Source organism: Eupeodes corollae, chromosome 1 (assembly GCF_945859685.1).
Source record: "Eupeodes corollae chromosome 1, idEupCoro1.1, whole genome shotgun sequence".
Classification (NCBI taxonomy): Eukaryota; Metazoa; Arthropoda; class Insecta; order Diptera; family Syrphidae; genus Eupeodes; species Eupeodes corollae.
Genome location: NC_079147.1, coordinates 154,521,233 through 154,548,156, shown reverse-complemented (window position 1 = coordinate 154,548,156; position 26,924 = coordinate 154,521,233). Strand labels below are relative to the sequence as shown.

Here is a 26,924-nt window from a genome sequence, read left to right as displayed (position 1 = left end):
TGCTCAGTATGCTTTGACATTTCATCATGAATAGACTTACTAACGAGCAACGCTTGCAAATCATTGAATTTTATTACCAAAATCAGTGTTCGGTTCGAAATGTGTTTCGCGCTTTACGTCCGATTTATGGTCTACATAATCGACCAAGTGAGCAAACAATGAACGATCTGCCACAACGTCGAATTTTCAGTGAATGGGCCCTAGAAAAGTTGGCAGAAAATCCGCTTTTTTATCGACAAATTTTGTTCAGCGATGAGGCTCATTTCTGGTTTAATGGCTACGTAAATAAGCAAAATTGCCGCATTTGGAGTGAAGAGCAACCAGAAGCCGTTCAAGAACTGCCCATGCATCCCGAAAAATGCACTGTTTGGTGTGGTTTGTACGCTGGTGGAATCATTGGACCGTATTTTTTCAAAGATGCTGTTGGACGCAACGTTACGGTGAATGGCGATCGCTATCGTTCAATGCTAACAAACTTTTTGTTGCCAAAAATGGAAGAACTGAACTTGGTTGACATGTGGTTTCAACAAGATGGCGCTACATGCCACACAGCTCGCGATTCTATGGCCATTTTGAGGGAAAACTTCGGAGAACAATTCATCTCAAGGAATGGACCGGTAAGTTGGCCACCAAGATCATGCGATTTGACGCTTTTAGACTATTTTTTGTGGGGCTACGTCCAGTCTAAAGTCTAAACAAATAAGCCAGCAACTATTCCAGCTTTGGAAGACAACATTTCCGAAGAAATTCGGACTATTCCGGCCGAAATGCTCGAAAAAGTTACCCAAAATTGGACTTTCCGAATGGACCACCTAAGACGCAGCCGCGGTCAACATTTAAATGAAATTATCTTCAAAAAGTAAATGTCATGGACCAATCTAACGTTTCAAATAAAGAATCAATGAGATTTTGCAAATTTTATGCGTTTTTTGTTTTTTTAAAACTATTATAATTACCAACTATGGCCATGTAGCGCCACTGCATCGGATTAACGAATATGATATGTTAAATCAACAATCTATTTTAAAGTGTCTATCAAGAATTAATATCTTGGTACCTTTGTATATATGATTTTAAAATATTATTCTTTAAGAATAAGGTTGTTTCACACATATTTTACTTGCCTTCGCCTATATAAAAGAATAAATACTTATTACTAGTTAAAGAAACGTACAACCTCTACCACTACTGCTTACGTGTCACTTCATAACTAAAATCCAAAACGCACAAGAGCCTGACTGCACCAACACATGAATAGCATTTTCTTTTACTTTAACAGAAAAAAATAAACTGAACGTAATAACTCCATGCTTGCGCTGAAAACTTGTAGGAAAGAAGAAATGTGATTGGATTGTAGTAGGTACCTTCCACCTACCAAAAACATCTTTCACTATCATCATAAACATCCCATTATCTACCTATCTGATCTGCATAAAGCTGAGAACGCCAAATGAACTATTCTATGTTCGTTTGAGACATCTACCTAACTACACAACCAATAGGCGATCGCTTTACAATTTGAACATACATATATTCTTCCTCTTTCTTATCTTCAGATAATTTACTTTCCTTCCTGGTTCTTCTAATATGAAATTAAAATAAGGCTATAAATAGTTGAATACATAAACAATTGTTTTCGTTACGTACGCTTACAAGTATATTTCACTTACGGGATGAAATGTCCTAGGGTGAGTTGTGTCTTGGGATGAATTGCGGTTTTTTTTTTTTTTGAAAAATCAAATGGCAATTTTATCTTTAAAGACAAACTTATTTTACAGGTATATTTCAAAATCTTATATAATTACTTTTTTAAACAGACTTTTTGCATACAGGAGCAAGTTCGTGCGACCCAGTCGTGCATTTTATTTATTGTTGCTTTCATCAGTAAAATTTTTAATGATGTGATCGAAACAGTAAAAAATTGGAACGCCAACAGTAAAACGAAATGGATTTTTTTTGTCTTTTTGCAGTCAACTGTTCAGTAAAATGAGATTTCATCATTAAAAAAATTAAAATGGATTTTTAAATTAAATATAACTTTAAATGCATTGCTTCTTTAAAAAAAATACTTAAATATTGGTTTTAACACAATTCATATTTCATATAGGTTCAATGACAGAAACTTTTAATGATAGCTATAAATTCCAATGTTTGTTTTCAATGATAACTATAACTTGCGCCTAAGATAGAGCATTTACTCACAAACAGTATTTTTAAGCTGGACAAAACTTAAGTGAGATTTATAATTTATATAAGGAAACAAATAAAAGTCTATTACAACTTTTCATCTATAGAACTGTTCTCACAAAACAATACAGCATCTCATATAAAGCTTTTTGAGGCTATCTAATTTATGGAAAAGCTTTTATTTTTCTGTCAAATCCGTTATGGTTTTCCAAATCTATTATCCTTTTCTTCAATATTCAGTTGAAATACTCATATTATTCCATATAATATTCGAAAAAGCTTACATTTCACCTTTTTTACAAAAATTTAAGGAAACGCTAAACCATTTCTGCTAAATAGCTGTATTTTAAGTTAAAATTAAAACCTGGGGAGTCATTCCGTAATTTCCGAAACGATAATCGTCAAAACGATTATCATTAACGATATCGTCAATAATTTGGTTCACGTAACTTTATATTGACAGACGGTATGGAAAGTTATCAGTGTGGGTGGCATCTCAGCCTCTTTTTAAGTTCCCATAGGAAGTTATTGTAATGGGTCCAATTTGTCAAATTCAAAATTTTGACATTTCCCGACGTTTCAAGGTCCCTAGAGTCGAAATTAAAGATTTTTAGAAACATGTCTGGGCGTGCGTGTGTACGTACGTTCGTACGTCCGTACGTTCGTACGTCCGTACGTTCGCGACGTTTTTTTCGTCGTCTATAGCTCAAGAACCAGAAGAGATATCGACTTCAAATATGTCTAACGAACCAAAAACGCTAGAGACTTGAATTAAATTTTGTATATTATATTGTAACGTGATATCAAAGAAGTGTATTTTTTGAAAAAAAAATCCATTTAACGGTTTTTTTATAAATCAAAAAAAAGAAAAGAAATTGTCACCCCCAAAATTTTACGACTAAAATATGATTTCATCTCCAAAACAGTTTTGTGCAACGAAGAAAAATTTTGAGAAAAATCGAATTGACAATTTTTTTAAAAAAATAAAAACCTTAAAAAATTAATAAAAGTTGGTAAAAATTGATTTTCGACTGAAATATCTTTTCAAAACTTTAAAATATTGGCTTCAAACTTATTTGATCTAATAAGAAATATTATTTTGAAAAAAATCGAATTGACAGGTTTTTTACAAAAAATTAAAAACCGAAAGAAAATTAACAAAAGTTGGTAAAAAATGATTTTTGACTCAAATATATTTTTAAAAATTTGACATAATAGCTTCTAACTAATTTTACTTACAAGAAATATTGTTTTCAACATTAGGACAAATTTTGAGAAAAATGGAATAGACAGTTTTTTTTACAAAAAATAAAAACCTAAAAAAAAAATATATAAAAGTTGGTAAAAATTGAATATCGATTCAAATATCTTTTCAAAAACTTGAAATTTAGGCTTCAATTTTATTTTATCTTTTAAGAAATATTGTTTTCAACATTCAGTAAAATTTTGAAAAAATCGAATTGACAGTTTTTGTACAAAAAATAAAAACAGAAAAAAAATGAACAAAAGTTGGTAAAAAATGATTCTCGACTCGAATATCTTTTCAAAAATTTGGGATTATAGCTTCTAATTAATTTTTGAGAAGATAAGAAATATTGTTTTCAACATTAGGACAAATTTTCGAATTGACAGTTTTTTTTACAAAAAATAAAAACATAAGAAATAAATGTATAAAAGTTGGTAAAAATTGATTTTCGACTCAAATATATTTTCAAAAATTGTAGATATTGGCTTTAAACTACTTTTATCATTCAAATAATATTGCAAAAATTCGAATTGACAGTTTTTGTACAAAAAAAGCTAAGAAAAATTTAACAAAAGTTGGTAAAAAATAGATTTTCGGCTAAATTATCTTTTCAAAAATTTGAAATATTGGATTCAAACTAATTTTATCCTATAAGAAATATTGTTTTCAACATTCTGAAAAATGTTGAGAAAAATCGAATTGACAGTTTTTTTTACAAAAAATAAAAACCTAAAAAAAATTAATAAAAGTTGGTAAAAATTGATTTTCGACTCAAATATCTTTTCAAAACTTTAAGATAGTGGCTTTAATTTACTTTTATCTTTCAAAAAATATTGTTATTAACATTCAGTAAAATTTTGAAAAATATCGAATAGACAGTTTTTGTACAAACAAATAAAAACCGAAAAAAAATTCAACAAAAGTTGGTAAAAAATTATTTTCGACTCGAATATATTTTCAAAAATTTCAGATTATAGCTTCTAATTAATTTTGGAGAATATAAGAAATATTGATTTAAACATTAGGACAAATTTTCGAATTGACAGTTTTTTTACAAAAAACAAAAACATAAGAAATAAATGTATAAAAGTTGGTAAAAATTGATTTTCGACTCAAATATATTTTCAAAAATTGTAGATATTGGCTTTAAACTACTTTTATCTTTCAAAAAATATTGCAAAAAATCGAATTGACAATTTTTGTACAAAAAAAAGCTAAGAAAAATTTAACAAAATAGATTTTCGGCTCAAATATCTTTTCAAAAATTTGAAATATTGGATTCAAACTAATTTTATCCTATAAGAAATATTGTTTTCAACATTCTGAAAAATGCGAAGAAAAATCGAATTGACAGTTTTTTTTTACAAAAAATAAAAACCTAAAAAAAATTAATAAAACTTGGTAAAAAATGATTTTTGACTCAAATATATTTTTAAAAATTTGACATAATAGCTTCTAACTAATTTCACTTACAAGAAATATTGTTTTCAACATTAGGACAAATTTTGAGAAAAATCGAATGGACAGTTTTTTTACAAAAAATAAAAACCTAAAAAAAATAAATAAAAGTTGGTAAAAAATGATTCTCGACTCGAATATCTTTTCAAAAATTTCAGATTATAGCTTCTAATTAATTTTTGAGAATATAAGAAATATTGTTTTCAACATTAGGACAAATTTTCGAATTGACAATTTTTTTACAAAAAATAAAAACCTAAAAAAAAATATGTAAAAGTTGGTAAAAATTGAATATCGATTCAAATATCTTTTCAAAAACTTGAAATTTAGGCTTCAATTTTATTTTATCTTTTACTCGTTAGAAATATTGTTTTAAACATTCTGAAAAATGTTGAGAAAAATCGAATTGACAGTTTTTGTACAAAAAAATAAAAACCGAAAAAAAATTAACAAAAGTTGGTAAAAAATGATTCTCGACTCCAATATATTTTTAAAAATTTGACATAATAGCTTCTAACTAATTTTACTTACAAGAAATATTGTTTTTGACAGTTTTTTTACAAAAAATAAAAACGTAAACAAAATATATAAAAGTTGGTAAAAATTGAATATCGATTCAAATATATTTTCAAAACTTTAAGATATTGGCTTTCATTTACTTTTATCTTTCAAAAAATATTGTTGTCAACATTCAGTAAAATTTTGAAAAAAATCGAATTGACAGTTTTTTTTACAAAAAATTAAAAACCGAAAAAAAAATTAACAAAAGTTCGTAAAAAATGATTTTCGACGCAAATATCTTTTAAAAACTTTGATATAATAGGTTCTAACTAATTTTTTCTTATAAGAAATATTGTTTTTAACATTAAGACAAATTTTGAGAAAAATCGAATTGACAGTTTTTTTACAAAAAATAAAAACCTGAAAAAAAATGTATAAAAGTTAGTAAAAATTGATTTTCGACTCAAATATCTCTTCAAAAATTTTAAATATTGGCTTCAAACTAATTTTATCTTATAAGAAATATTGTTTTCAACATTTGGTAAAATTTTTAAAAAATTCGAATTGACAGTTTTCTAACAAAAAATAAAACTCTAAAAAAAAACAATACTAAAACTTGGTAAAAATTTACTTTCGGCTCAAATAGCTTTTCAAAAATTAAAAATATTGGCTTCAAACTTATTTTATTTCAGAGAAAATATTGTCTTCAATATTCATTATTTTTTATATAAAAATCCAACAGTCCGTTTTTTCATAAAAAATAAAATCTACAAAAAATAGTGCGCAAATTTGGTAAAAATACATATAGACAAACTTTTAAGCAAGACAAATCGACAGACGGGATGGGAAGTTATCAGTGTGGGTCGCATCTCAGCCTCTTTTTATTTTTGTGATTAGGCCTTACAATTCGTCGATCTACATTTTACTGTAGATTTCCTATGGGGTTGAGATCTGAGGACTGTGCTAGCCATTGTAACACGTAAATCTGGTTTTCTTGAAATCACGTTTTAACCGTATTGACGTATGCTTTGGGTCGTTGTCCTGCTCAACTATCCATTTCAGAGGCAACTGATCCTCAGAGTGTGGTAGCATTACATTTTGCAAAATATTACGGTACATTCCTTTGTACCATCTAATTGGTGAATCGGTCTCAGTCCATACCCTGAAAAACACCCCCACACCATAACCTTACCTCCTCCGTGTTTCACAGTAGTTTTGGAGTGGCGTGGATATAGTGCTTCTTGGCTGGTCGGCGAACACGGCGGAAATCATAGGAACCCTTAAAATTGAATTTGGATTTGTCCGAAAAGAGGACGTTACTCGTTTTTTTAACGGTCCAGTTGATGTGGTCATGAGCAGATTTTTATCTCGCAAGCTTTGAAAGTTGCAGTCCACCATCAAAAGCTCGTCTCCGAATTGTTCTCGCGCTTACGTTCAGGTGGAGTTGGGTTCGTATTTCTCTCTCGTTGTTGTTGTTATTTTTCTTGGTCTGCCATCTCATTTTACCGTTTAGAATTACTTTTTATATTTGTAAAATTGTATTAATCGGCAAATCAATGATTTTGGAATGGAAAGTTTTTTCGATATTTTAATTTGACTCATTCCACTTTTTTATTCTTCTATAATTTTTTCTTTTATTTCGTTAGAGTATTTGTTTCCGGCAATTTTACGAAATTTAGCTGAGAACACTGATTAACTTGTCCGTGAACTGAAGAACACCTGAAAAATATATTCAACTGCACTTGTTTGCCAACACCTTTAATGTGATCAATGGATTTTGTAGCTAACAGACTAACATTTCTCTTGGCTTTTGTTTTGACCAAGACAAAACTTGGTTTACTGTCCTACTTAACTTATATTTAGTAAACGGTTTTGAAAACTATTTTATCTTGTGGTCTATTCAGAAGTATTACATTTTCGAAAAAAATTAACATGAATAGCGGCAGTTATTAACTTCCCATAGGAAGTTATTGTGATGGGTTTGTCAAATTGAAAATTTTGACATTTCTCGACGTTTCAAGGTCCCTAGAGTCGAAATAAAAGGTTTTTAGAAAGATGCCTGTGCGTGCGTTTGTACGTACGTTCGTACGTCCGTACGTTCGCGACGTTTTTCGTCGTCCATAGCTCAAGAACCAGAAGAGATATCGATTTCAAATAAACTTTATTATACAGATAATAAGGCAGACAAATGCAGAAAGGGCTCTCAAGAAAATTGCGTGGGTAGTTTTTTTACCATAGCAGTTTGAAAAAAGGTGAAAATTTTGGTTAACCCTAAATATCTTACGAAAACAAAAACGCTAAAGACATGAATTAAATTTTGTATAATATATTGTAACGTGATATCAAAGAAGTGTATTTTTTGAAAGAAAAAATCCATTTAACGGTGGTAGAAGGTCAAAGAAGTGTATTTAAAAAAAAATCCATTTAACGTTTTTTTTTTATAAATCAAAAAAACTGAAAAAAAATTGTCACCTCCAAAATTTTACGACTAAAATATGATTTCATCTCCAAAACAATTTTGTGCAACGAAGAATAATGTTTTTGACATCTAAAAAAACATTACTCAAAGTTGGTAAAAATTGAATATCGATTCAAATATCTTTTCAAAAACTTGAAATTTAGGCTTCAATTTTAGAAATTTTTTAGAAATATTGTTTTCAACATTCTAAAAAAATGTTGAGAAAAATCGAATTGACAGTTTTTTTTACAAAAAATAAAAACCTAAAAAAATTAATAAAAGTTGGTAAAAATTGAATATCGATTCAAATATCTTTTCAAAAACTTGAAATTAAGGCTTCAATTTTATTTTATCTTTTAAGAAATATTGTTTTCAACATTCTGAAAAATGTTGAGAAAAATCGAATTGACAGTTTTTTTTACAAAAAATAAAAACCTAAAAAAAAATTAATAAAAGTTGGTAAAATTTGATTTTCGACTCAAATATCTTTTCAAAACTTTAAGATATTGGCTTTAATTTACTTTTATCTTTCAAAAAATATTATTGTCATCATTCAGTAAAATTTTGAAAAAAATCGAATAGACAGTTTTTGTACAAAAAAATAAAAACCGAAAAAAAATTAACAAAAGTTGGTAAAAAATGATTCTCGACTCGAATATCTTTTCAAAAATTTCAGATTATAGCTTCTAATTAATTTTTGAGAATATAAGAAATATTGTTTTCAACATTAGGACAAATTTTCGAATAGACAGTTTTTTTACAAATAAAAACCTGAGAAAAAAATGTATAAAAGTTGGTAAAAATTGATTTTCGACTCAAATATATTTTCAAAAATTGTAGATATTGGCTTTAAACTACTTTTATCATTCAAAAAATGTTCTTGTTAGCATTCAGTAAAATATTGAAAAAAATAAATAGCTAAACAAAATTTAACAAAAGTTGGTAAAAATAGATTTTCGGCTCAAATATCTTTTCAAAAATTTGAAATATTGGATTCAAACTAATTTTATCTTATAAGAAATATTGTTCTCAACATCGACACAATTTTGAAAAAAATCAAATTGACAGTTTTTTTACAAAAAATAAAACTCTAAAAAAAACAATACTAAAACTTGATAAATATTTACTTCGACTCAAAAAAGCTTTTCAAAATATTGTTTTCAATATTCAGTAATTTTTATATTAAAATCCAACAGTCCGTTTTTTCATAAAAAATAAAATCTACAAAAAAAACGCAAATTTGGTAAAAATTTATACGAGTACATATAATAGACAAACTTTTAAGCAGGGCAAATCGACAGACGGAATGAAGTTATCTGTGTGGGTCGCATCCCAGCCTCTTTTTAGTTTTTGAATGACATAAAGATTTAGGTAGTGGTTTTAGTTACTAATGTTTTGCCCAACACTGTATCTACGTATTTTCAATAATAGGTTAGGTTAGGTTAGGTTATAGTGGCTGTCCAAGATGTAAACGGACACACTTAGGCCAGTTTAATGGCCCATTGTGATACCACATGAATCTTGAGGCTTCCTCCTAAGCTCAATGGAACTAGTTAGAGTCCCTTACGAAACGTGAGAGGCTGATTATACTGATATGATTTAGATCGTTTAGATCGTTAAAGAAGAATTCTCCTAGATAATTCTTGCGTTTTCGAGCTAGAGCAGGGCATGTGCAGAGAAGATGAAGAACCGTTTCTTCCTCTTCCTCGTCCATACAGCTTCTGCAAAAGTCATTTGAGAATACGCCTAGTCTCGTGGCGTGCTTTCCTATTAGACAGTGTCCGGTTATGACACCTATTATCGAGCTTATATGCGATCTGCTTAGAGAGAGCAAGCACCTTGAACGTTTTAAATCCAGTGTTGGCCAGATGTTTTTTGTGGCTTGACAAGTGGTGATGTTGGTCCACCTGGTGCCTGCCCTCTTCACAGCGTCTTGCATTAGTAGCAGTTTACAAGTAGCGATTGGTATGCCAGTACTTGCCAAACGTGGTAGGATGGGCTGTACTGTACCGTTCCTGGCGAGTTCATCTGCCTTACACTTACCTGGAATGTCTCTATGGCTCGGCACCCAGCATAGGTTAATATTCTCTCCATTAGAGATGCTCGACATTTATGGACTGTTATAGAGTTTGTAGAGACAGAGTCCAGAGATTTGATAGCGGCCTGGCTGTCGGAGAAAATACGGATATCAGATGTTGATATCACGTTTTCTTTGAGCCAAGACAAGACTTCCTTAATCGCCAAAAGTTCCGCCTGGAACATGCTACAATGATTGGGAAGGCGGAATGAGAGACTTAATTTCAGTCGTTCAGAGTACACACCACCACCAACCCCTTCTTTGGTTTTTGAGCCATCTGTGTAAAAGTGGATTGACTCATCCTCCAAGAATGTCCTATCCTCCCAAAAAGATCTGGTAGGTATAGAAATCTGGAAATTCCTGTCGAATTGTAGTTGGGGGATGGTGTAGTCTGTGTGCTTTGGAATTGATTCTAAGTACCTTAGAATTGCGGAGTGGCCAATGTTGTTGTTAGTCCACTGCGACGAAGCATTGAGGCGAATAGCAGAGCTTGCAGCTATTTTTTTGCTAAATAAGTCAAGAGGTGTAAGGAAGAGCAAGGTGTCCAGTGCTGCAGACGCTTATACATAGGCAGGCTGAACGTTGGACTTTATTTAACTTGTCCCTGTTTATACCTTTCTCTAAAGCAGTCCACCATACTGCCACACCGTACGTTAAAATCGGTCTGATTACCGATGTGTATAGCCAATGCGTGATTCTGGGCTGTAAACCCCATTTATTACCAATAGCTTTTTTGCAAGAAAAGAGAGCTACAATAGCTTTTTTGACTCTTTCCTGTACGTTGCGTTTCCAATTTAGTTTTTTATCTAAGACAAGTCGCAGGTATTTAGCCTCGTCTGAGAATTTTTAATGGATTCCTTTAATATAAGGAGGGTTGACAAATGGAATTTTGTATCTCCTCGAAAATAAGACCAGATCGGTTTTTGTGTGGATTAACACCCATCCACACCGATCAGCCCAAAGTATTAGTCTGTCTAAGGCATTTTGTAAGAGTTCTTTTAGGATATTAAGATGCTTTCCTGAAACTGCTATAGCAACGTCGTCCGCATAAGCTATAACTCTGAAACCCTCCGCATCCAGACTAGTTAGGATTTCATTCACCACTAGGTTCCAGAGGAGAGGGGATAGAACACCACCTTGCGGTGTCCCTCTACTAACGAATCGTCTGCAAGAAGAGTTGCCCAGTTTTGAGTTAATTATTCTGCTAGTAAGCATTAAATGAATTAACTCCCGAAGCGAACTCTCTACATTTAGAGATGTCAGTGCAGATGTAATTGCAGATGTGTCCACGTTGTTAAAGGCAGCTTCGATGTCAAGGAAAGCGACCAAAGTGAACTCTTTGTGATGGAGGGAATATTTTCATTTTCAATAATAGTTTAAGCAAAATCCATTCCGACTGAATAAATTCAAAACAAAATCACCCTCATCGAGCTCTATCGATTTCATAAAAATAACTTTTCACTTTATAACCAATAATAAAGAATAAAGAAACCAATCAACTTCACCGAGCAAAAAAGATTTCCTGTCTCAAAGAAGCTGTAAATTTATTATGTACATTTAATTTTATTTCATATTAAAATAAATTAAAACTGTACCTTCAAGATACTGGCTGACTAAATTAAGCTCTAGTCAAGGTCTATAGATCAAACACTCGAATATCCAATTATCCCACAAACATCACATGAGATCCTTTTTGAATTGAGGCATAGCTACAATGACGCGCCAGGAAATCCCATGTCCTTTATGATGGTTCAAATCCATATTCAATTGCACCAAACAAAATGAGTTTTGCATTTTTAACCATCACTTAATTGAATATAAAACTGAAACAAATAAAAATCAATTAAATTAATTTATTGTTTTTTTATAAAACTTAAATTAGATTTTAAATTACTTTCTCTTAATTTTCCTCAATTCTATGCAAATATTGACCTCAACATCATCCATTCCTTACACCGAACTCAATTCGACTGAAATCTCCACGAGACGACAATTCAAGCACAGCATCCTTCCTCTGCTCTGGTTTCTGGTAGCAATAGGTTGATACCAAGTTGTTATAGGTATAATAATAAATTCGAAATCAATGAAACTTTTGAAAACAATTTTCTTTTTTCCAACATTTAAGCAAATATGGCTAACAATTTTCAATGTAGTCATCGAAGCACTAAATGAAAATGATGACTAACAAAAAGATATTTTCGTAATAGCTTTTTTAGAGAGCGTGTTCCGCTTTCATCGTCAATATTCGATATTCCAAACAATTTTCCAAGTGCTTCGACACCATAGAGACTCAACCTCAATCTACGTAATATATTGCTCTACTATATACCATACCTAGTATGTAGGGTGTCTAAAAATACCGTCAGGCAAGGCGACAACTTTTACAAGCTTATATACATTGACGAGGCCTGAGCAGTGAGCTCAGCTAAGCAGCACAAAAAAGCATCTTACTCGTTTAAAAAAGTAAAACTGCTGAACATCAGTTCAGTGATGATGAACAAGGCACTCAATGGGAGAAATTGTCGGTTCGTCTGTTGGGCACAATGTTTTCAAGTATTTTTGTTGTTGTTGTTGTATTTGCATAGATAAAGTGGTGCCGTTGATGTTCTATTTTTAATTAAATCAGTGTTTCTGTATATTTTCACCTGAAAATACGAATAATTCTGTGTTGTGTTGCTTTAAATTTTATTTTAATTGAAAGTTCATCACAGATTATATACAATTTGGTTATTAAAACTAACCACAAATGGAAAAAAATAATATTGTTGTCATCATTGGATCATAAATATTACGAAGAGGAAGGGATAAATCAGAATGGGAAGTCCCAGTTTAGCGTATGAAGTCCTCATCTATTTGAATTCATTCTATTTTGGAATGTTTGCGTGTTGCGAATTGGGAATGGGACTGCTGAAGGCGATTAACTTGTCATATCATGGACACACTCTTGCAAAGGATTCATTTATTTTAGTTGCTGTTTGCATTTTGGAAACATTTCGAATTAATTTAGGCCGAAGTGGATCATTGGCTGAAAGAGGTAATGTACCTTAAAAATATACATTCATACATACATGACAAAACAAAATCAAATACTTTCTTCTTTTTTTTTGCTCAAAAGACTCGTAACCCCTTTTCTTCACACTCGATTAAACTGAATTTCTGGCAGTTTTTAGTCTGTAGTAGAAAAGGCTAAATGGTTTGTAAAGGCTTCTTTATTTAAATAAAAATTAAGTAAAAACGTCTGTTCAAATTCAGCTCAAGAACAATAAGCATAATTGAAAACATCAAAATATTAATTTCTAAAAAAGGTGTTCCAAGGTTTTTTAGATTACAAACACGTAAAAAGTTAAGTACTTATAACTCGGGATGTTCAAATGGTAGACATGTGCATTCAAGAGGACACAAGCGTCCACAGGTTTTTCTCAAAGCCCACCTCTGTCTATCATCTCCTACTCTTAGCTCCCCGTGGTGAACATCAGGTGCCTAGTACCTGAACTAGAGATTGGGTTCTAACCCCAGTGGAAAGTTGTTGGTGGCAGCAAACGAGAGTGGGGGAGAGGGCTGTTTCCACTAAGTCACGTCTACTTATCCAGACGGCCGCGGATGAATTCTCGAGATGGAATCAATGGTGGCGTCTACAGTTCCAGTAAGCTTAAACTTCTTAGTGAACACCTTATAGGGCTTCTTCGACACAGTCGAAACACAGGCCTGTAAGGAACGGTTTATCTAGCTCCCCGTCCTTGGAGCTATACTAAGGATCTGGCCCTCGAGGCTGGGGGTTGTGCCGTCGGGTTGACTTCCTGGCCACGTAAAAAATACCTTAGTTGCGAAGCACCAACAAGCCTCGGATACGGACGGATTCACTGTTGACAACCCATGCAAACGAAATAAGGACAACGAACTTCGGATCTGTGCGTGGAATGTTAGGTCCCTTAACAGACCACGTGCAGCGGAACAACTAGCGGAAGCCCTAAACTGCTGAAAGGCAGATATTACCGCCATCCAAGAAGTTCGATGGGATAGACCAGGCAAACGCAAAGTAAAAGACTGCGATATATACTACGGCGACTGCTACCGAGAACAAAGGCAGCGCCTATTTGGATGTGGATTTGTTGTTGGAACTAGACTCAGGCAAAAAGTCCTGAGTTTCAACAGTGGGAGCGAGCGCATCACGACAATCCGCATCAAGGCTAAATTCGCCAACATAAGCCTAATATGAACGCATGCCCCAACAGAGAAGAAAGATGAAGACACCAAAGACTTATTCTTCGAGCTCTTGGACAAGACATATTAGCAGTGCCCTGGCTATGACATAAAAATTGTCTTAGGAGATTTTAATGTCACGCTAGGAAGAGAAGACATTTTGGTTGAATAATCCGGAGATACAGGCTGCACGACACCACCTCCGACAACCGATTGAGGCTGATCGATTTTGCTGCGGGGCGACACGTTCTGGTAGCTAGTACGTAGTTCACACATCTCAATATCCACAAGGGGACATGGAAATCTCTTGATCAATCAAGCGACGCACGACACTTTTCAAGTATACAGGATATCCGAACATTCCGAGGGGCCAACATTGACTCGTACCACTACCTCGTTGTAGCCAAGGTAGGGCTACGGATATCCCGATCCAAGCCAAAACAAGGAAGTACTGTGAGAAGATTCGACGTTAGACGGCTACAATCGCAAGAGACTGCCATGTCCTTTTCCGATCGAGTATCTAATAACCTCTTAAGGAGTCCTAGCTGCCTGCATTAAGCATTGAAAACCAGTGGCAACATTGCCTTGCAGCCATCAGAGATGCTGTCTCTGAAGTGCTAGGTTTCACACGGCCATCACAGCGAAACCCCTGGTTTGACGCCGAATGCCGGCAAGCGCACGCAGCGAAACAACAGGCATACAAAACAACCTGCGCTGCACAAAAGGACCAGGGAGAGGAACACCGGCTTCTTAGATGGAAAAAAAGAGAGCATGAGAAGCGCGCGATCGAGGAGATAGAGGGATGTCACAACAGGAATGAGGTTTGTAAATTTTACTAAAAGGTTAAAAAAAACATCCCAAGGGTACATGCCACGAACCGAAGCCTGTAAGGACGATCAGGGAAACATCGTATTGGAACCGCAGTCTACGTTGAGAATATGGAAAGACCACTTCTCCAAAATATATAACGGCGACGACGAACCGAATTCCGCTGTAAGTGAGAACCACTCAACCTCGGCGACGCAGATCAACAATTCCTCCTATCCGACCTTGACGAACTTAAGAAAGCTATATCTAAACTTAAGTCACACAAAGCTGCTGGAGCGTCTTCACAGCAGGCGGTGACTTGGTAGGGAGCATGCACCAACTCATCTGCAAAATATTGTCGGACGAAAGCATGCCCGATGAATGGAATCTCAACATTATTGTTTGCCCAATACATAAAGAAGGAGACCCTCTAAATTGCGCCTTAACATTGCATATAAGATCCTCTCTGGCGTATAATGTGAACGTCTGAAGATGTTCGTCAACAACTTGATTGGTCCTTATCAGTGTGGCTTCGGACAAGGAAAGTCCACTATCGACCAAATTTTCGCACTACGGCACATCTTGGAAAAACCCAGGGGCTTCAAATCCATACCCACTGCACTAAATAATGCATATTATCCAATGCATTGGAAGACCGCTGTGGTTCATCCTCTCCCGAAAAAGGGAAAGGACAACTCCAACCCTCAAACCTTCGGTCGATAAGTCTTCTTCCGAGCATCAGCAAAGTTTTCGAAAAGATCATTAATAGGACTCTGACTAAGTGGGCTGCTGACAACAAAATAATTCCGGATAAACAGTTGGGGTTCAAGGCGGGTCATGACACAATTCATGCTGCGTTTAAACTCGTTTCTGATATCCAATGGAATAAATCAAAACAACAATGCACACGTGCTGTTCTGGTTGATTTGGAAAAGGCCTTTGACACCGTATGGTTAGAGGGTCTTTACCTAAAACTGAGCAGGCTTGGTATAAGCAAGCCATTGCTGTATATACTTTATGATACGCTTAACGGTAGAAAGTTTGTTGTCAAAAGTGGCAATGTAACTTCACCACAACATTCTCAATTAGAAATGGTCTTCAACAGGGAGCAGTGAATTCGCCGATTCTCTTCAGCATTTACACCAGCGATTTGATAGGTAGTCTTACAAAGGCAAGTGCGTACGCCGACGATCTAATTGCGTACAGAACGGCCCGAAAGGTTGAGGTTATTAGAATTATTTTGCAGCGTGATATCGACAAGATTCAGCGATATTGCGACAACTGGAAACTAAAAATAAATGTCCAGAAGTCGGAGACAATTCTTTTCCGGACTCCGTTGGTTTGGGCCACGAGGGATACGTGCAAGAATTGGCGGAAGATGGTCATCGTTGATCATCACGGGCAGCCATTAGCAAGCAAAAGTGTCGTGAAGTACCTCGGTATCTGGTTAGATCAGTATTTATATTTCGACAGACATATAAATGCTGCTCTGACGAAACGGCTGTTTTTTAGCAGCCGGCTTGACCCCACAGTGAAGGTAATTTGCTACATGGCCCTTATGCGGCCAATGATCGTTTATGGTTGTCCTGTGTGGTTCAACGTTGCCCCTTCCCAGATGGAGAAGTTTCGGGTGTTCAAGCGGCAGTATTGACGACACTGCACTGGCTTATTTCGAACAGTCGAATCTTCTTATGTGCATTACTATTCCAACGAGGTCCTATACAACGGGGCTCAAATCAACAGATGTAACAATTTCGTGATAAAACTCCTTCGAGGTCACATTGCAAGAGCTATGTCTTCGACCAACAATTTAATTTTCGAAGCGTTCTATCCGAAGGACGAGTATTTTGAAAGTATTTGTAATGGGTCCGATTTGTCAAATTGAAAATTTTGACATTTCTCGACGTTTCAAGGTCCCTAGAGTCGAAATAAAAGATTTTTAGAAAGATGTCTGTGCGTGCGTACTAAACGTACGTTTATAGGTCCGTACGTTCGCGACGTTTTTTTCGTCCTCCATAGCTCAAGAACCAGTAGAGATATCGACTTCAAATAAATTTTGTTATACAGATAATAAGGCAGAAACATGCAGAAAGGGCTCTCAAGAAAATTGTTTAAAAAAAAGGTGAATATTTTGGTTAACCCTAAATATCTTACGAACCAAAAACGCTAGAGACTTGAATTAAATTTTATATAATATATTGTAACGTGATACCAAACAGGTATATTTTTGGAAAAAAATCAATATAACGGTTTTTTTATAAATCAATAAAACAGGAAAAAAAATGTGTCACATCCAAAATTTTACGACTGAAATATGATTTCATCTCTAAAACAATTTTGTGCAGCGAAGAATAATGTTTTTGACATCTGATAAAATTTTGAGAAAAATCTAATTGACAGTTTTTTTTACAAAAAATAAAAACCTAAAAAAATTTATAAAAGTTGTTAAAAATTGATTTTCGACTCAAATATCTTTTCAAAACTTTGAGATATTGGCTTTAATTCACTTTTATCTTTCTTAAAGTCTTGTTGTCATCAATCAGTTAAAGTTTGAAAAAAATCGAATTGACAGTTTTTTTACCGAAAAAAAATTAACAAAAGTTCGTAAAAAATGATTTTCGACTCAAATATCTTTTAAAAACTTTAATGTAATAGGTTCTTACTAATTTTTTCTTATAAGAAATATTGTTTTCAACATTAGGACAAATTTTGAGAAACATCGAATTGACAGTTTTTTTTACAAAAAATAAAAACCTAAAAAAAATGTATAAAAGTTGTTAAAAATTGATTTTCGACTCAAATATCTTTTCAAAACTTTGAGATATTGCATTTAATTTACTTTTATCTTTCAAAAAATCTTGTTGTCAACATTCAGTTAAAGTTTGAAAAAATCGAATTGACAGTTTTTGTACAAAAAATTAAAAACCGAAAAAAAATTAACAAAAGTTCGTAAAAAATGATTTTCGGCTCAAATATCTTTTGAAAACTTTAAGATAATAGGTTCTTACTAAATTTTTCTAATAATAAATATTGTTTTCAACATTATGAGAAAAATCGAATTGACAGTTTTTTTACAAAAATAAAAACCTAAAAAAAGTTCGTAAAAAATGATTTTCGACTCAAATATCTCTTCAAAAATTTTAAATATTGGCTTCAAACTAATTTTATCTTATAAGAAATATTGTTTTCAACATTTGGTAAAATTTAAAAAAAAATCGAATTAATAGTTTTCTTACAAAAAATAAAACTCTAAAAAAAAAAATACTAAAACTTGGTAAAAATTTACTTTAGGCTCAAATAGCTTTTCAAAGATTAAAAATATTGGCTTCAAGCTTATTTTATTTCACAGAAAATATTGTTTTCAATATTCAGTAATTTTTATATAAAAATCCAACAATCCGTTTATTCATAAAAAAAAACTACAAAAAATAGTGCGCAAATTTTGGTAAAAATTGATACGAGACAAACTTTTAAGCAAGACAAATTAAAACAAATTGAATTGAAGTTAAAATAGATCTTATGGCCGAAAGGCATTAGTATTAAATATTATTGTTTAACTTAGAATGTCCGTATGGGACCATTAAGTTAGTTGTAAGTTATGGATAATTAGGCTAGTTTTATGAATTTTTGTTTAGCTTTAAGATAGGTTTAAAAATGAACTAATAAAAATGAATTAAAAAAAAATACTTCATGTATCAATTTAAATATAAATATCCTAAAATAAAATTTAAGTGTGCAGAAGCAAAATGGCTTCTTCCAAACATCTTATTTTGTCAAATACGTTTTTTTATACCAATGTGACGTAAATGCTTGTCTACACCCATTAAGATCGAAAAAAGCAGATCTCTGGTATTAATTCTGCTATAAACGTTATCGCCTGTACATAAACAATTTCGAAAACGGCACATCTCTGGGAGATGTGCCCTTTTCGAACTTCTTCATTTAAAAGGACGACCGTTATTTTCTCTTTCTCTTTTTTGGTATGATGTAATATATTGCATATATATATCAAATATTGCATCAATCATTATTTTACCGGCAGTTACGTGTACGTCACGTTGTGCTTTCATAATGAGTTCTGATGATTCCGCGAGTGAAATTCCGAAAAAAAGGAAGGTGTTACAATTACAAACACTGAGAAATATAAACATGTTGTAATTAAAACTTGTAAAATCAAAGGTTTACCTCATTTAAACCACAAAGGGAAACGAGTACCAGGACGACAAACAGGAGTGAGTTGCCGATGCCCCCAAAAATATTTTCAGAAAATGTCTGAAGACGACATGGACATTTTGATTGAACGAATCAACTCTTTTAAAAGAAAAAACGAACAAGATATATATCTTCAAGGCATGATAGAGTTATTTGTACCTAAAGACACCTCAAAACGAGCAGAGGGTCAGACTAAGACAAAACCTAAAACGATTTCCTGCAAATATTTTGTCGACATTGGCACGGAAAGAAAAAAGGTTTGTAAATCTGCGTTTGTAAGTTTACATGGAATAACCGTTGAGAGATGTCGACGTTTGGCAGAACTAAAAAAAAAAACAAAATAAAATACCACAAGACCTGAGAGGCAAAGCAGAAGGTTCAAGAAGTAATGTTGGTGAATATTGCATTAAAATTCACGAACTCATAGATAATCTTAATAAGAAGGAAATCCATTATTCTAACAATATTACGAAGCAATATTTGTCATCCTCGTTAAATATAAAAAAATTACATGACATGTTTTTGAGCCGGTTCCCTGAAATGGCAGACAAAATTAACTATCAGTTTTGTCGACAATATTTTCATCAAAACTTTGACTTGTCATTTGGTAGAAAACAAATTGACGTTTGCAGTAAGTGCGAAGAACTGACTTTTAAAATAAAGGATCCTCATTGAAATGATGGCGCTAAGAGAACAGCTGCTGCAGAATTAATAGTGCACAAGCGTCGTGCAAGCAAATTTTATAAAAAAGTTAAAGAAATACAAGAAAAATGTGCCAGTGATGAAACGGTTTTAGGATTGTCTTTCGACTATATGCAAAATTTACCTTTCGGCCTGTACAAGAAATTTTTTATTATAGACAACTTTGGGTATACGAATTCTGTATACATAACATGAAGACTGGCAAAGGAACATTTTATTCTTATCATGAAGGACAAGCTTTGAAAGGTCCAAACGAAGTGCCGACTTGCTTGGATGATTGTATCAATAAATATGTTCCAGATTCGATAAAAGATCTTTATCTTTTTTGTGACGGCTGCCCAGGACAGAACAAAAATAACACGGTTATAAGATTTTTAATGGCTTTGTCTGCCCAAAAAAAAATGATGATCCATATATATTTTCCCGTCCGAGGCCATTCATTTAATGACTGCGACATAAAATTTTCTGTCGTCAAAAGGAAAATAAGACGCGAAGATCGGGTGTTCAGCCATGAACAATATATTGATCTGATTATAAAATCAAGCAATACCGCGAAATTTAACGTGGAAAAAGTCAATACAGAAGACATTAAAGATTTTAAGAAATGGGCTCAAATAAATTTTAAACCTAAACCATTATCAGTGAAAAGTTACGGAAAAGCTGTACCGAAAAATCAAAAAGTTACTTTTCAAGTATCCACTTATTATGAATTTGTTTTTGACCCAAGTAAACCTGGTGAAGTAATCGGAAAAAACTATATAGATTGTGACATTTCCCAAGAAGTTTACATTCTTTCAAAAGTAAAAGGTACTTGTAGTAGCTTAACTAAGCAAGCAAATTTAGCTTACAGGGGCAAAGTACCTATAAATCATCTAAAAATTGCTGACATTTTAAAGGTGAAACAATACGTACCGGCAGAATTTTTAGAATTTTATGAAGAAATTCTACAATGGCCAACAACTACCGAAAGAGAGCCTGCAGAAGAAGATTTTTAATAAAAAATCATTACTAATCATTAATATTAATAATATGTTTAATTTAAGATTCCAGAAATAAAAATTACATACAATATTTCAAATGTTTTTTTCTTCTATTTGTTGTACTCAAATCAGTAAATTTCGAAAAGGGCACATCTCACAAATATAAAGTATCTAATAACATATTGTTATTAAATTAAAAATATATCAATTAAGCGTTTTTCGAAGGATAATTAAAATCAAAATATAACTCAATACTCACTTTTAAAATGTATGCACTAGTTTGAAAAGTAACCAGTTTTTTCAATTCCTAAACATTTTAAATTTTCAGAGATGTACCCTTTTCGAAATTGCATATTCAATTAAAATTTTGGTTGTTAATTATTTTTTAAATAACAAATAACTGATTTAAGTAACCATTTATATTTGTTTATTTATTTTCAGATTGGAAAGTCATACTTTCGGTCTTCCTAACGATTCCGTGCTTCATGGGTGTAACGTATATCCTAGTCCTGCAAGCTTACAAACTACGTCTTGAATACCTTATGTGCACCCTGCAACTGGCATTGTATCTTACCGAAATATGGTATGCCATTAAATTCGTCTTTTCATTATGTCGTCCTGTAACTTACGATTAAAACATCATCATCATCCGGAAACAAACAATAAATCGAAGAACCATGACATGAGGTAGAAAATTCAAAAACAGTATAAAAAAGGACTTGAATTAATACAAAAACAAATAAATAAATACCATTTCCGTAAAAAACAAAATAAAACGGCAACATTTTAAAAACAAATAGAAAAATCTGATAATTGATATAATGTATATGTTATATGTATGTAAGCCTATGTATTCCCTCGATATTGGTTTCCTAAAAATTAAAAATATTCACGAAAGTGAATTTTAGTTCTCGAAACGTGAATCTTAAACAAGAAAACAAAAAAAGGGCCTTCAGGAAAGTAATATCTCACAGATCTCGCGGTCAGTTTTTGACGAAGCCAAATCTCCGAGACCTTATTTTCCCGAAATTGCCCAAGAATTACACCTTAACGCACCCTCTGCCGTCAAACAAGTGGATCAATAATTCATTATTATATTATATTGTATTTTTAAATGTAATTATAAATATTTTGTTCGTAATTTTTTTTAAATTCATTATTATACGAATGTATTTTGTATTCGTGATCGATCTAAATGTCTAAAAAATTGTCTATTGTCTTAGACAATAATAAAATATTAATTTTAAGTTTATTAAAACAAATTTAATACGAAAATATATAAAAAATAATGTATAAGTCATTTTGCACAAAACAAAACAAAATAAAAAAAAACTAAGAACATTCAAAAAGTAACCAACAATTTTGTGAATCTCTTAATGGTAAGAATTACATACATAAAATTGTATTCATATAAATAGTTAATGTTTAGGTGTTTATAAACTTTAAGATTAAAGCAGCCATAAGGATATATTCATATATATTATTATTAAAAAACAAAAATAAAACACATTAACATCCAACATAATATCAACGGCTATTTCTAATACATTATAATAATTGTAAACAGCTATTACCATAAGTAAAAAACAATTAAACCCATCATGTAATCTCAAACAAACATAAACATTGTAATTTAGACTGCCGTTTTGTAAGAAAAAACAGCAAATAAAAATATTTATTCAAAAGAATTTAAATTCAGTTCAATAATTTTCTATATTTCGACTTATTCCAGACTAAAGGCCCAACTATCATAGGCATACGCAAACATAAGCTTATGTCAAAAACCCAACGAAAATTCACTTAAGTTTGTGAAATTACTGGGATAGTCATAATGCAATTTTGCTCACGTATCTACATGTCAGATTTTACTTATGCGGCGAGCGACTGGGATCGCTCTTGCTTAAGTTAACGAAACTGAGAAAAATTGAACGAAACGGAGCTAGACTCCATAATGGCTGAAACACAAACACGCTTCAGCTTCGGCTTTGCCTGACGTTTACGAGTTCAGCCATAGGAATTCATACATGCTATCACAATGGAGCTTCAACCTCACGTTTCGTTTGACAATCGTAAGGAAAAGAACGTAATGTAACGTAATGTGACTCCAAACGGAAGCTCTAGTTCAATTATCTGAACATTTGCTTTGTCTGACAGCTCATCAGCTGTAAAAAAATGTGAACAAACAAAATATTTGCTCTTTGGAGGGATGAAATAATAGAAATGTCATTCAAAGCAACCTCGAAGCAGGCCTAACGTAACGCAGACGAAGCCGAAGCTGAAGCGTGTATGTGTTTCAGCCATAATGTTCACTCGTATTGAGATTCTTTGTATTTGCACGTTTACTTATGCGCGCATATATGCTAGCTTATGCCTATTATAGTTGGGCCTTAATAGTCTTCAATTTATTTTTGATTTAGATCTGTCAAAACACAAATGTCACTTTTTTCCATACCATGGGGCAACATAAATAAATTTATTTTTGAATTATGATGAAATCTGCAGATCTGTATTCTTTGGAAGGTTTACCTCAATAAGCACTAATTGTTACGATTTTCCATGGGAAAAATAAATCAATTTAATTTTAATCTTTTTTATAATGTACAGACACTCAAGGGGTTATTACTCATAATACCCTTAACTTGTTTATGTGTTAGGAAAAAAGAAAAGGATTTAAGAGGAGATTCCGGTGCACATACATAGGCCTTAAAATTTTTAACTTTAAAATCGGAGGGAAAAACTTACTTACTTACTTATTAAAGATGGCGCTACAGTCCTGTGTGAACAGGGCCTCACTCAACAAACTTCTCCATCTAGCTCGGTCCCTAGCTAGATGTCTCCAGTTTCGTGCTCCAAGTTGGTTGAGGTCACTTTCCACTTGTGCGCGCCACCTGATCCGCGGTCTTCCTCTAATGCGCTGTCCTGTGGGTGTGGATTCGAAGACTTTCCGGGCTGAAGCATTGGTTTCCATGCGCTCCACGTGACCCAGCCATCTTAGTCGTTGGACTTTGACCCTTCTGGCTAAGTCTACGTCGCTGTACAGCCCGTACAGCTCGTCGTTCCATCTTCTCCTCCACTCCCCTTCGCTGCATACGGGACCGTAGATCACACGAAAACCTTTTCACTCGAACCGACCCAAGGTGCTTTCATCGGCTTTTGTCATGGTCCATGCTTCTGGACCGTGTGGCAGGACGGGGATGATAAGGGTCTTATATAGCAATATTTTGGTCCCGCGAGAGAGGACTTTACCACTAAATTGCTTTCTTAGTCCAAAGAAACAGCGGTTATCAAGAGTTATTCTGCGTTTGATCTCAGCGCTGGTGTTGTTTTCTGCGTTTACAGCGGAGCCTAGGTAGACGAAGTCCTTGACTACCTCAAAGTTACGTTTGTCGATGGTGACATTTTGACCAAGAAGTCAGTCTTGTATGTCCTTTCTTGACGACAGCATGCACTTTGTTTTGCCCTCATTGACTGTTGACTGTTGACCCATTTTTGACGGCTCTGCCTCAATACTCACAAAAGCCCCATTGACATCACGCTGAGTTCTTCCGATTATGTCAATGTCATCAGCATATGCTAGTATTTGGAAAGACTTTTGAAAAATAGTGCCTCTAGTGTTGACGCTCGAGCTCTGCAATATTCTTTCAAGCACGATGTTAAAAAAATCACATGACAGCGCATCACCTTGTCTACAACCCTTTTTTGAAATTCTCCATGGTCATCCTGCACAAACGGACGAGTTTGGCAGGGATGCCAAAACTAGACATGGCTCTATACAGCTCGTCCCCGTAAATGCTATGCGGCCTTGAAATAGATGAAAAGATGGTGGGTGTCGATTTGGTGTTCTTGGGTTTTTTCCAGGATCTGCCGTAATGTGAATATTTGATCAACTGTGGACTTTCCTGGTGTAAAACCACACTGATAAGGACCTATCAGGTTGTTGACGATGAGCTTCACATATTACGACAGAGAAGATTCTATAGGCGATGTTAAGTAGACTGATTCCTCTATAGTTGTTGCAGTTTAGAGGGTCTTCTTTTTTCAGGATCGGGCAAACAATACTGAGATTCCATTCATCGGGCATGCGTTCTTCCGACCATATCCTATAAATAAGTTGGTGCATGCTATTAACCAACTTATCTGCAGCTGCTTTAAAGACCTTGGCATTCAAGCCATCCGCTCCAGTGGCTTCATTAGACTTCAGCTTAGATATGGCAATCTTTACTTTGTCTAAGTCGGGAGGACGGGATTTTTAGCTTTCGTCGTCTATGTTGAATGGATCATCCTGCCTGACAGCGGAATTCAGTTCGTCGTCGCCGTTATACAGTCTGCAGAAGTGGTCCTTTCATATCCTCAGCATTGACTGCGGTTCCACTATGATGCTTCCACTTTCGTCTTTGCAGCCTTCGGTTCTAGGTTTATGTACCTGTGAATTTCGTTTCACCTGTTCATAAAACTTTCGAACTTCATTCCTGCTTTTAAACCTCTCACTATATTCGACCGCACGCTTCTCATGACCTCTCTTTTTCCTTCTGAGAAATCGGCGTTCCTCTCGCCTCTTCTGCTCATAGAGCTCATGAGCAGCTTTCGTCCTTTTATGCAGCGCCTGCCGACATTCATCATCAAATCAGGGATTTCTTGTTGGTGGCTGCTTGAAACCCAGCACATCAGAGGCGGCTTCTCTAATTGCATCTTAGCAATGTTTTCACTGGTTTTCGATACATTGTGTTGGCGGCAGAGAACTACGAGAGAAGTTAATTGTAACTCAGTTGAAAAGGGATTTTTTGAAGATCTCTTGCGATTGTAGCCGTTCGGGAAGATGTCTTCCCTTCCTAGCTTGGATTTGAAATCGACCAGGAAAATTTCAATATCGTAGCTAGGACACTGCTCATATGTTTTGTCTAAGAGCTCGAAGAACATGTCTTTGGTGTTGGCGTCTTTCTCTTCTGTGGGACGTGCGCGCATTTCAGGCTAATGTTGCCGAATTAAGCCTTGATGCGTAAGGTCATAAGGCACTCATTGATGCACTAATAGGTCAAGACTTCTTGCCTAAGTCTGGCTCCAATGACGAAGCCGCATCCAAATGAGCGCTGTTGGTTTTCGTAGTAGCAGTCACCGTAGTAAATATCGCAGTTTTTCTTCCTCTTTTTGCCCCCCATCGTATTTCCTGGATGGCGGTGATGTCTGTTTTATAGCAGTCTAGGGTCCGGAGATTGTCTGTTAAGGGACCTAACATTCCAGGTACAGATCCCAAGTTCGTTGTCCTTATTTCGTTTGCGTGGGTTGTCAACAGTGAATCCGTCCGTATAGGAGGCTTGTTGGTGCTTCACAACTATGAGGCTTTTACGTCGCCAGGAAGTCACCCCGACGGCACATCCCCCGACCTGGAGGGCCAGATCCTAAGTATAACTCCAAGGATGGGAGCCGGATAAAACCGCTCCTTATAGGCCTGGAGTAGTACCCGTGGCATGATGGTTAGTGTGTTGGACTGTCATGCAAGGGGTCTTGGGTTCAATCCCTTTCGGTCGCTTCCATTCCTGACAACAGTACTTGCAGGTTGAGAGTCGTAAGTCACTAGGCCTTGGTTCACAACGGACTGTTGCGCCACCCAATTTAATTTAATTTTGAATCGGCCTGGGCTTCGAATAGGTCGAAAAATCCCTATAAGGTGTTCACTAAGTAGTTCAACCTTACTGGAACTGTAGACGCCACCGTTGATTCCATCTCGGGAATTCATCCGCTGCCGTCTAGATAAGGAAAGGTGCCTTAGTGGAAACACCTCTCTCTCGTTTGCTGCTCCCAACAACTTTCCACTGTGGTTGGAACCCAATCTCCAGTTGAGGTACTAGGCACCCGATGTTCACCACGGGGAGGTGAGAGTAGGAGTTGATAGACAGAGGTGCGTTTTGAGAAAAACCTGTGGACGCTTGTGTCCTCTTGAATGCACATGTCTACCATTTGAACATCAGGAGGGAAAAACAGAGTTCGGTAAAGCATTCCACATTCTCGATGAGTGGTTAAAAAAAGAATCTCTGTACTTAACAGTACGTCCAAAATTGAGTCAGGGGTTAACTGACGAGCTTTCCTGGAAGTGCAAGT

General features: G+C 34.3%; 1 protein-coding gene across 1 annotated transcript; it reads left to right on the top strand.

Moving 5' to 3' along the window:
- Positions 1–12,394: 12,394 nt before the first annotated feature.
- Positions 12,395–23,411, top strand: LOC129939185 (uncharacterized). Its single transcript, XM_056047101.1, has 2 exons — positions 12,395–12,961; positions 21,270–23,411. Exons 1-2 carry the CDS (start codon positions 12,742–12,744, stop codon positions 21,461–21,463), a joined length of 414 nt encoding a protein of 137 aa, XP_055903076.1. The 5' UTR covers positions 12,395–12,741; the 3' UTR covers positions 21,464–23,411.
- Positions 23,412–26,924: the final 3,513 nt, after the last annotated feature.